This window comes from Lagopus muta, chromosome 1, assembly GCF_023343835.1.
Source record: "Lagopus muta isolate bLagMut1 chromosome 1, bLagMut1 primary, whole genome shotgun sequence".
Classification (NCBI taxonomy): Eukaryota; Metazoa; Chordata; class Aves; order Galliformes; family Phasianidae; genus Lagopus; species Lagopus muta.
In genome coordinates this window covers 80,736,561-80,748,734 of record NC_064433.1, presented here as the reverse complement: position 1 = coordinate 80,748,734, position 12,174 = coordinate 80,736,561, and the positions used below count along the sequence as shown (strand labels likewise).

Below are 12,174 nucleotides of genomic sequence, written 5' to 3'. Positions count from 1 at the left end.
CAGAGCCACATCCAGCCTGGCCTTGAATGCCTCCAGGGATGGGGCATCCACAGCCTCCTTGGGCAACCTGTTCAGTGTGTCACCAGACTCTGTGTGAAAAACTTCCTCCTAATGTCTAACCTAAACCTCCCCTGCCTCTGTTTAAAACCATTCCCCCTGTCCTATCACTATCCACCCTTGTAAACCCTTGTTTGTATCCACCCTTGTAAACGGCTTTTTATAAGCTCCCTTCAAATACTGGAAGGCCACAATGAGGTCTCCCCGGAGCCATCTCTTCTCTAAGCTAAGCAATCCCAGTTCCCTCAACCTTTCCTCATAGGAGAGGTGCTCCAGTCCCCTGATCATCTTAGTGGCCCTCCTCTGGATCCACTCCAAGAGCTCCACGTCCTTGTACTGGGGGCCCCAGGCCTGGACGCAGTACTCCAGTTAAGGTTAGTCAAGTTTACCTTTCGCTTTTTGGGCCTTTAGCTCACATGGCACATTATGCTTTAGACTTTACAGAGAAAAAAATAAAACTTGTGATGAACCAGCAGTCTCTGAAATGGTGGATCTATGCAGAAGTGCCGAGCACACCACACTTCAACCAGAAAAAGCCAGCTTTAGCTGCCTGAACTAAGGTGGGAGAAGAAAGAAAGATGCTTTTCTGTTTTTTCAGCTTCTGACGGCTGATCCCAATCTCTACGAGTTCCCTACCTGAGATGCCAGGGGAGGGTGAGGAAGGGATGGAGCCCATGACAGGAATGATGGTGAACAGGTTTGTGTGTTGGCTGGGGCTTGTAAATAAATCCTATTCATTCTCAGCTGTTTGGATTACTGCTGGAAGTTGTGGACAAATCTGGTCATCGAAGCAGGCAATGTGCAGAGATACGCAAAAAACTTCTGGACTAAAACAAGATGAAGAAAAAAATCCACCAGGTGGAAGTTGCATGGTTTGTTTGCATATTTGCTCTGCGTATTTTTTCTCTGTAGGTGTGAATATTCACAGTTCTCTCCTGGCAAAAATCCATGTTTAAATTCTCCCACAGTTCCCAACTGTATTTTTAGATTATTAATTTACTGCAATATTCCAATTCTGAAAAAGGAGTCTCACTCAGAAATATCCTTTATTCACACTTGACTGAGCAGCTTGACCTCTAAGATCCCAAGTGTCTCAAATCCTGGCCACCCCCCCTTCAATACACGAGCACCAAAAATCCCAACACTCCCTCAAATTACTGAATGTTTGTAGCCAGCATTGCTGAAGGTCTTCATTCCTTCCTCCACAGGCCTGCCTTTGTCCTCATTTCTCCAGCAGGCTCTCCTACTCCTCTCCTCCTTTCCCCTCACTTGTCCTTCACCTGCATGAACCACCTTTGCAGTCCCTTTCTCAAGCCCCATCTCTCTTCACTTCACTGGTTCACTCACAGCACATGATGCCATGTGTGTTTGCATCCAGCTGCCAGCTCAGTGTATAAACCTGCACCAGGCTGTTGGTGGTGTTCAGTATCCTCTGACTCAGATGATTTATTTCCCATCCTGCTCACTGTCCTGCCATCTTCATTTTTTGCATTCCTTACAAGAGGGACTTGTGCCAAAAAATGCTTATTGGGACCAAGCGTGACCTAAAACAAACTCATAAACGAAGCCTCCTTCTTCTACCCCGTGGCAGCCCTGCTCTCTCTAGCAACTGGGGAAAACCTGAGCAACGTGTGGTATGCTGGGAACCTCCTGCAGGAATTCTCCCTAAGATCTGTGTCATCCATCTTTAGGAGAGCCCGCTGCCTGGCGAGCTTAGGATGACTGCTGAGGGTTTTATCCACAGCAGAAAAAAAGGTGAGGGTGTTTCTGACTATGTGGGCTTGCACGCGAGGTGAAATTCCAGCACAGGCAAGGTCATTAGCAGTTCCTGCATGTGCTCTGGTGGAGATAAAGTCTTGAGAGAACCAAGTGATGGGCAGCGAGCTGCTCTGTCTGCTTGGGGCTCATATTGAATGTGAGTGCAGGATGAAAACCTTCCATCTCTCTCTACTTTTCAGGCAATGCACACCACTGACTGTACTCCTTTTCAGGCAATACACACCGATGGCACCGAGCTGGGAGAAAGTAAAACAAAACAACTACAGTTTGTGAGCGCTTGTTTCTTCTAATCTAAACTGATTCTTACAAAGGAGGAGGGAAAGAAGTCACCTAGAATAGTAGAATCATAAACTCATTACGGTTGGAAAAGACCTCTAAGATGACCAAGGGCAACCATCAGCCCATCCCCACCATGCCCATTAACACAAATCCCTCTGTGCCTGTAAAAGACCAAGAACGAACACTTTCTGACATTTTCCAGATTGGTTCAACCCTTATGGCTTATGGGGTTTTTTTTCTTCCTTTTCAGGTTTTACTTTTCTGCAAACTTTCCTTCTTTAATAATTATCATGTGTGTTACTCTCCTTTCTCCAGCTCTGGTTGTTCTCATGTTCCTGTTCCTCGTGGTTTATTTTTGAGCAGATACTGAGCTTTCTTTGAAGTCATTTCCTCTCACTGAATTAAAATATTTCCTGGTCTTTTCAGATAAGGGATTTGAATGCTAGAGAGATATGTGCTCCCTGCAGCAGATGTGAGAAAACAGGTCCGGTTTTAAGAAGTATCTGGACCCAAAGTACAGGACATAATTCCTGTGAATTTACTAGGTATGCAAAATATGACTTATCTCACTCTGCAGTTTGCAAATACTACACGTGAAAGCAGCCACCCTTTTTCCTTATGGAAAGACCCAAATGCTCTTGTTTTAACACTCATGTTCTACCTAACCTCTGGGGGAATCAGGACCCAGCCAGGTGCAAGCTTCACAGCTCCTGTTCATTTCTAAGCCTAAACGCATGAGATGAGTTTTTGGAAGAACTGATCCTGCTCAGAAAGAAAATGTACTCCAAGATCTCACTGCCTTTCTCCATCCTGGGCATTACCATCATGTTCTTGTTGCTGCCTTGTGCCAGATCAACTTAAGTTTCCCCCACTGGGATAAATTTCCTTCCCTCACTGCCTGCCTTACTTTTGCCGCCAGCTGACCTCAGATTCCAACCAGTGGGATACCAGAGAGGCACGTCCAGCTTTCCACAGTGTGATGCATGAGACACAAGCACATGGCTCTCTCTGGTGCTGGGTTATCTTGTCTCCTGGTTAACAATCAGTATGGGAACTAGTTTCATCTTGGTTTTGACTTCTCTGAAATTATCTAAGATGTTCCAACTGGTGTTTCTAACGCAGCCAATGCAGATGCTTGTCCTGACTCAGACTTTCAGACACATAGTGGTGGGAAAGCAGGCAAAAGGAACTGGCTGAAACTGTGTTCAAGCACTTCCATGTGTTCAGGCACACTCACGTGGGGCACAGCGCTGACTGGGGCACAACCAGTTCTACAGTGCCTCTTTTGCTTCATTTTGACAATAGCAGTGCTGGGGGCAGTTTGAGATTCTCCTCCTTATTGCCAAGTCACTGCTAGGCTCTGTGGCACAATGAATACACAAACACTGTTTCTCATACAGCACTAATAATTGGCTGGAGCCAACAACAGTTGTGGAGTTCAGAGGTTTTCTGTTCCATTTTGTGTGCTAGTTGCCATGGAAAGCAGGAAGCACAACCCAGGCACTTTTCCTAAAGGGAAACTGAAGTCATGAAGTTGGTAGGAAAGGGAATCAAGTCCTGAGTTCAGCTGCTGATAGGAAAAAAAATGCATTTCATTAAACCTAACGATTCTTCTGTTGTTTTGGGGGTAACACAGAGCAGGCTAAACTGCAGATATGCTCACTGACACTACAGCCACTGGAACTCCTGTCTTTTTTGTTGCTGTCTTATTTTTCCCCTAGCGTCGGATTATGAACACACACTAATAATATTCACCTCCACACTAGAGCTGAGACTGAATCAATGAGGATGCTGCAAGAATCCAGAGAATCAGGAAACTTAATAGTTTTGTGAAGATCTTGCTTATCCTTTACAAATTGACAGAAATGCATACGTGATGCATCAAAAGCTTCATGGTAACTTTTCTTGTTCATCTTCCCTTGTCGACTCTGTAAGTTTTGGCTCCCAGAGTATTTTTGTCCCCTATTCTCTGTGGCTCTATATTACTGCAGACAGCAGACAGGAGGGCATGCGTGATTATGCGTCACTGAAACATCAGCCTGAAATACTAAGTAAAAAGATGAATTATACTCTTGGAAATTTTAAAGCTTTTCAGGTTATGGCAAATCTGCAGAAGTCTCCAAGACCTCACTTCATTTTCAGATCTGCAGAACAGCTGCAGCTCTCAGAACCCCTGATCAGAAAAAGGCATCATCAGGGTCTTAACATTCACCCCCCCAGTCAGACCAAGGAAAACACAGCTCAGTGCCCTGGCCGCTCGTACAACAAGAGAAAGGTTCAAATCCTGTCTCAGAGGAAAGCATACACATTGGCACTGCATTCATAAACCAAACCCAGGAGATACAAAATATTTCGAAACATCACTAGGGCACAGCTCTGTTTTTATAAAAACTCCAGTTTAATCTCATGGCTGAGACCTGGCAAAACATCTTTTTTTGTGGATGTTTCCTTTTTTCTCTTTTTTTTTTTTTTTAAGCAATACACAAAGGCAGACAAGTCCACACAGAGAACAAAGCTAAACAAAATTACAACCCAACAGGGCTAGCAGGAGAAATAATCAAAAACCAGAGCCAGCGGGATGGGGACAGTCTTTTTCACAGTGTCTGATTTCCAATTCTTCCCTTGACCTGGAAGCAAATAGTGTTTCAAAGGAGACCAGTGCCTGCAAGAGCAATATCCAAGGTCTGGGCCACTGCATGGAGCCCATAGGAAGCCTTCGCTTCCTACCATTTGCTTTCCTTCCAAGCATGTGGAAGTCCCACTCCATCTCCAGTTGAACTTGGTGACAAGCTTTCCATTCCTTTCTTGGAGCACAACTGGTTACCACCAAGTCTTTATATGATTAGGAGCAAGTATAAGCTAAACAGAATTGGGATCAGCTGCAGCTTCTCCCCCACCCCTGGAGATTTTATTTGATTTTTTAGGGATGGAGAGAAGCAAAAAGTACAACTGCAAAACCTGGGTGTGCCCAAAAGGGAATATGTGCTCTGGTAGATTGGGTGTGTTTCCAAGGGCTGGGGAGAAGCTTGTCATTGAAAGCTGAGGCAGTCTTTGCCCTCTCGTCTCCCATGATTTCAACCCTCCTCTCCCAGGATATGATCCCACTGAGGAAGGCAGATTCAGACCTTCTACCCACCACAGACTAGACAGAATTAATTAGCTTCTCTAAGGGCAGAAAGCCAGTTGGTCTCACGCTTTCAGTGCTAGAAAAGTTGCAAAACAAAATAGTTTCATGCATCAGCCCAAGTTTCACAGATGTGTAGGATTCTTTTTAGACAATTCCTTCATTTTAATTACATTTCCTTTTTAATATATTTATATATAATATTCTTATATATATATATATAAATTTAACACAATATTCACCATTACAGGCATTTCAGAATTCATAAAGAAAAAAGACTTTGATTGCACCTTTTGGACTCTGGGTGAGGGAAAATGTTGCAGGGCTTTATAAATGCCCTCTACTGCAGATCTAAGTTCCTCTGAAGCTCTAAGGGTGAAAAAAGAAGTGCCTCGGTCTTTCAGAAGTGATAGCATAGGATGGGCAGCCCCAGAGCAATATGGTTTATAAGATAAACCTCATTTCTGTTTACCCTCGCCTGAATAAGGCAGCTCCCACATAGACTAACACCATCCATGACCCTCTTTTCCATTAGGCAATTCCAAGCTTTGCTCACCCAACCATTTCACGCCTGAACTTAACAGAAGCTGCGCAAAACACGGGAAGAATAAGGGAAATTTAGCCACTTCTCATCTCCCACTAGTAGAAGTCCACAAAAGCTTGTGATATCACACCATGATTCAAATCAGTCCATCTGCAGACTTAGTGAGTCTTCAAACTCTTCACGGGAAATTAAATGTTCCTGGGCCTCTGAAATAATCCTTGCAAACCTGCAGATGATGTGACCATCTTCCTAGGAAGGTTGTTGCCACAGTGCCAAGAACAATCAACTTAGCTCTCACACAAAACTTCAACTATGGGGCAAGGCCCGTATCCCATTACACAGCTCTATCCCTCTCAATGCTTCACAGAAAATCAAGCAAACAAAACCAAGGATCGATTAAAAAGTAATAATAAAATCTTTCCTTAAAACCTTGTATTTAAAGAGTCGTGATGGAGGACAGGAATTTGGTACCCGCAATGTACAACTGCAAAACCCTGAACTTCTGAAGAGCTTCCAGTCTCAGGTTCAATCTGATACTGCAGGGTTGCAGAGGACAACCTAGTGGCCCTAATGTGAAGATGACATCAGGTCTGACACTGGGGATGATCTCAGGAGTGGCTCACTAAAGCGGGCTCTTGTGAAGATCCAACCACAGTCAGTATTACTCATTGGTCGATAGCTTCAGGTTTTTGGCTCTGTCCAACTACCAAGCCCTGGTTCTTGAAGCTGACTTCAGATGTGGTGTCAATACAGATCCACTTCCAAGTGTTGGAAAATCTGCAGAGTCTACAGCTGTGGATGGTGACACCTGTGCAACAAAACAAGTGCTCCCAGCTCCATAGGGTCTGCAAGGGCTTTATTTCAGCCCTTGATACAAGCCTACTTGTGGCCATGAAGCTATCGTGATGTGCCTGCAGTACACCCCCCTTGGCTAGGATCTTGAAAGTCTGATCTATCAGCTGAAGGCTGGAGTTGAAGTTGTTAACAGAGTAAACTGTACATAGCTACATAATGAAAATCTCTTACAGAATCCATGCTTAATGAAAACCCAGGACCTGAATCTGAGCTCAAATTCTGAAACACCTTTTAAAAGTACAGTCTGGATACAGATCTCATTTGCGGCTGATCTTTAATATTACATATAATTTTCCAGTAATTTTCTCTTGCAGAAACTTCCCCAATTATGCCAAAAATACTATTACTTACTGGAATGCTGCTAAAAACGTACTATATACAAATTGCCAGACCTTACTTCTTGTTCATAGATCAGCTTATATGAGATCAAGAAGGAAAAGAAAGAATGGTTTTAAGGTGCCAAGGTTTCATCACATTTTCTTTTTCTTTTGACACATTATTTTATGAGTTTGGCTGGCTCCATTCCAGATGCCTTGGCAGTCAAAACTTCTAGGAACTGAGAGAATATAAATCCCTGCCTAAAGTAAACTATTTTGTTGACGCCAAAAAATCTGGGCACCATTTCCGTTACTTTTACTTTCTGGAAAACCTTACCACAATACATCGTATCACACCTTCCCAAGTCATTCATATTTAACATTCACATGGTGCCTAAAAGTTTTCCCATAAGGCAACAAGAAAGGCACTTGGGTGCATGTAAATGCAGCACAGAGCAGTACTATGAGCAACATGGAGGATTGGCAGTCCCTGGTTTTAATGGCAGGCAGCACAGGCATTTTATGGCCTGGGAGGAAGATAATATGATCATTATGAAGCTGCATGTGCTGGATCTGCCATCCACGGCTTGCCCAGGTAAAGCATAGGCTGGCATCTGTGAGACAACATGGACCCAAAGAACTCCAGGTTCTTTTCTGAATTAATATTCTTCCTCAATAAAACTGACAGCACAGGCTTAGCTCTCTCCTCTGTTTCTTTTCGTATTGCATAACACATAAGTGAGGAGTGCAATGGGGAGGATCAAATACAGCAACTTGTGACAGGGAAAAGCCCTCTTGTTTTTTCACGCTCCCTCTGTATCTGGCAAGATAAAATCCTGCTGAAGATGTATTTCCTGCATCTGTATGCCAAAGCTTCTCAAAAGCACCCTGGCATCTCTCTCCTTTAGCAATCAAAGTGTGCGGACAAAGCACAATACAGACTTTGGGCCCTTTAGCCACAATGACACTAATTAAGTGACACATTCAGGACAGACCAAGATCTCATGGGCTGAGTTTGCTAACAATTTTTAAATGTCAGTATTTTAGGGAAAAAGCCCTAAATATACATCCACTGGGAAATTCTGACTGAAGCTCATTGTGGTGGCTAATAGTATTTCCTACCAGCTGCTCAGATACCTTTCAGACAATAGCCCATAATACACAATGGAGGATGTACAAACTCAGATATCTCCATGAATGATGGTCCCTGTAAGTACCATTACAAGGACAATCTCAGTGCTGGCAGCAATACCTGTGTTCCCATCTCCTCCATAGCCACCAGTGGCATTTAAATTGCAGAGACAGTACAGACTGTACCCAGCTTTGCAATTGCCCATTATCACGTACCAGGCAACAGATGAGCCTTCAGTAAACTTAGAGTTAGAGGCTTTATAAAGGAAGCTTTAATTCTATTCCCATGGCAGCTATTGCTTATATGAACATGTATTTGCCTGTAATGATAACGGGCCTTTAGGAGAGAGCTTAATTCACTTCAAATGCATCCCTCAGAATATTGCTCGTGATCTGTTCTGCAGCCCCACAAATCATCCTCTTTATCATACCCTCAATCAATTTGAAAGCACTGAGGAGCAGGGAGGTGAAAACCGGCCTTGCTCTCGTAGAAACAGTGTAAAATGGTAAGGAGAAGGAGTCTGAATGAGGAAGAAGCACCTGGGGACATGCCACACAGTGGCAATGAAAGACCAAGGGTCAAGGATTATGTCAGTCAGGACACAAGAGGGCAATAGCCCAAGGACACGCAGTTCAGAAGATCCTCTTGCTTTCCTCTGCTGTGTGGAGCATAGCTGGATATATTTGCCGAGCAGTCATCTGGCTCTAAGCAATGACAAAAATAATTGATACTGGCCTACATTATGACCATATTTTCACTTCCATTGATACCAGTCTGAGAAGTCTCATTCGCTGGACACTCACTCCTCAGCCTATCAAAGGAAGGTGTGGGTGAGTACAACAAATCTCACAACCATGACTTGGAAAATTCAAAGAACAACTAGGCGTTTCCTGTTCAGCTTTCATTTCTCGCCTTGCACGTGCTAGAAAGAGCACATTTTTAATGCAACAGAAGCATTGGAGGCAGCACCTTTGGGTTGCATGTTTGCTACTGGAACATCCCTGGGTGTCTTACACCTTTCGTGTCTTGCTCATGCCAGCTTCACCTTCTGCTTCCTACAATATTGACTTACACTGTCCAAAGAATACAGCAGAGATAGATAGACATGGCCATTCGCTGGCTGTGAGGAAAAGACAGAAGGAGGTTCCAAACATTACCTCCTCACCTTATCTACATCCAGAGATGCAATGCTTTAGAACAGTGTCCCTCCCTAGCCCCATTCTGTAGTTATTCCAAGATTTATTTTTCCTTTGTTTTCTGTAGAGAGGATAAAGCTTCCACAGGGCTTGTTAGACAACAAGAATATATCTTCGGAATTGCTTACAAAAAAAAGTAGACGGTGAGGGACCAGAAAGAGATAAGTAAGGGAAGGAAAAGCAAGACAAAAAGACTGACCCTCCATAACAAGATACTTTGCAGGAAATGGTAAAGATTGGGTTCTTCTTGCACAACACAGTAATAACAACAGCAAAATGGAAACAGAGTTGGTCTTGGTGTGGACACTCCTATCCCATCCACCATGGAAAAGGAGCTAGAGAAGCAGTTACTATTCAATCTGCCTCCCACTTCGTCCATCCAGAATCACAGAGCGCCTCTGTGGCTGGTAAAAGCAGCTGGTAGAAGTCTCCAGTCTCTGGCCATTCTTGGGGATGGTCATTTTGTTCCGCAGCATCACTCCCTCAGGTGTGGTCCGCGAAGTTTCAGACAGATCACCACAAATGGAACTCGAAGAGGAGGTCTGAGTAGGGCTTCTTATGGGTGATAACAACACCCTGGAGTCTGCTGAAGAGGAGGGGTGGTCCATAATGGGGAAAGGGGGACTGAAGAGAATCAAACTCTGGGGCCTCCCAGGCCTAGATCTATAGGAAGGCTTGGAGAACCCCGATGGCCTCTCCATCTTTGAAGACTGGGGGTTATCTCCACCTGTCTCCCCCTCAGAAGTACGCTTTCGGCGCAGAACAGGGGCATCCAGGCTAGGGTTATGGCTGGGCTGAGACGACTCCAGTGAAGAGCCAAGGCTGCTGTGCCAAGGGCACACTGAGTCTTTTTGAGCTGGGTCACTGTTTTCTTTTTCCGCTTTGGCTTTCTTCTCTGTCAGTGGGCTCTTGGGGGGCTCCAGATGGCCCCATGCCACTCGTTGAGTCTGCCTGCCAGCCTGCTTGGCTTCTGTTTCTTTCTTCTCCACTTGTGGAGCAGAATTTTGAGCCTGCAGGGGCTGAGGGATCTGGGTGTACTGAATCTTGGGTGGTATCACAGGCACAGCTCTTGCCTGGCACATCTTAATCATGAAGGAGGTCCTGACTGCTGACACACTGACGGGGGCAGAGTTACGACGGCCAGTGGTGGCGTGGGCCACTGCCAGGTAATCTAAATCTAGATCTACATGGGCACTGAACGGGGAGCGCCAGGAAATGCCTTTACTGCCAGCAGGGCAGGTGGTTGACAGAGATGGGACTGAATCACTGCTTTTCACTTCCTTCTGCCCATACAGGAAGCTCCCAGTGGCAGAAGGCATGGCCAGGCTCTCAAATGTTAAGAAGTCTGGAGCTGGAACGAGTGAATCCAAGTTGAGGGATGACGGCCTAGTTTTCACTTTACGAGGTGTTTCTTCATCTTTATTACTCTGAAGTGACTCAGTGGCAGAGCACACTTTGGTAACACTCTCTTCTGCCAGGGCAATGTCCCGAGACATGGATGACTCCTCCTTTGTGATCTTTGCCTGTAAAGAACTGTCGGGGGCATTTTGGTATGGTAAAGATGGCTCAAACTTTGACCTCCAAGGGTTTTCCTTGCTTACATCCATTTTTTTTCTCTCTGGCTCTGGAAGAGTGAGTCTGGAGGGTTCTTCTTGCTTAGCTGGTGTTTCCTCCCTGCTGATGGGATACCTCAGTTCATCAGTTTTCAGAGGTTCTTCTGGAAAACACATACTACTCTCATCTTGCTTAGCTTTGCCCATGCTAATTGGAGAGCTGGACTTTTTGGGCAATTCGTGAGCCAGTGGCAAAATGTCACTGCAAGGTTGCTGCTGTTCAGGGGCATCTATGAAAGAGAATGGGATAGTCCACAAACTCATCACTGTATCTTTACTATCCAGAGAGAGGCTGCGACTGAATCGTGGTCTAAGAGAAAGGCCTGCCTCTGATCTCTGATCTTGTGGCTGAAACTCTGGTATTGTCTTCTGAATGTCCTTAAAGGTTGGAGAATGGAGTGGGCTTGTGACCCACTGGTGATCCTCCCACGGCTCCACGAGCTCTAAGCTCTGCACATTATCTGCCCAGTTATCCTCGTCATCCTGGTCACCAGCATCATGAGCTCTGCTGACAGCATTGCCCTCCTTCAGCTCCTGGATTCCAGCTCCATTCAGTGCCTTGGAGGAAAATGTGTCCCTTCCATCAGCAGTCACTATCTCAGGCATCTCACTCTGAGTCTGCACTCTGGTATGATCATCACTTTCCTTCTGCAGCTGGCAAGTGCTGTCTTTTCCTTTCTCTGATTCTGAATTTGCTCCTTTGGAAAGAGAAAATTCATCTCCTGGAGTAAGCTCATTAGCTTCTGGTTGACTACGAAAATTCCATTTCAAGGGAGGAGTGACACATTCACTCATACTGTCTTCCACTACTGGGTGGTGGTTCTTTGGAGCAGCAATGCCAGTCAGGGGAGTTCCCAGTTTGGGTAGGGCTGAAGCACAGCTCTGCTGTGCAGCCACCTCAGACTGGCAGTTTTGGTGGCTGTCTGGTTGTTCTGTGTTGGTGGCACCAAATGAAGGCACCTGAGTTGTGGTCTGTGGGGTTCTGCCTGCAGATTTCTGCTCAGACAGGGTAGAACATTGCTCTGGACCAGAGGAAAAATTATTTGGTTGTACTGAAGAAGAGGGTTCAGAAACTGGAACTGTCTTGGGGTCAGCTGCTGGAAAAAGCAAGAGTTCTTCTTCAGGTTCGATTATTTTCAATTCATGTTGTATCTCTGGCCACAGTGGTTCTAGAAGGGCATTTGCAGGATCCTCCTCAGTCTGAAAAACAGAAGAAATGCCATGACCTGGCAGTTCACAACTTACTGCAAATACTCCTCAATTTTCCTCATACAGTCT

At 45.0% G+C, this 12,174-nt stretch overlaps 1 protein-coding gene across 1 annotated transcript in view; it reads right to left on the bottom strand.

Moving 5' to 3' along the window:
- Nucleotides 1-6,318: 6,318 nt before the first annotated feature.
- ARHGAP31 (Rho GTPase activating protein 31) overlaps nt 6,319-12,174 on the bottom strand; it is a 55,753-nt gene continuing 49,897 nt past the window's right edge. Inside the window, exon 12 of the mRNA XM_048933742.1 lies at nt 6,319-12,096. Within this exon, the coding sequence (XP_048789699.1) occupies nt 9,634-12,096 (2,463 nt within the window). The 3' untranslated portion in view covers nt 6,319-9,633. The remainder of the gene's footprint in view (nt 12,097-12,174) is intronic.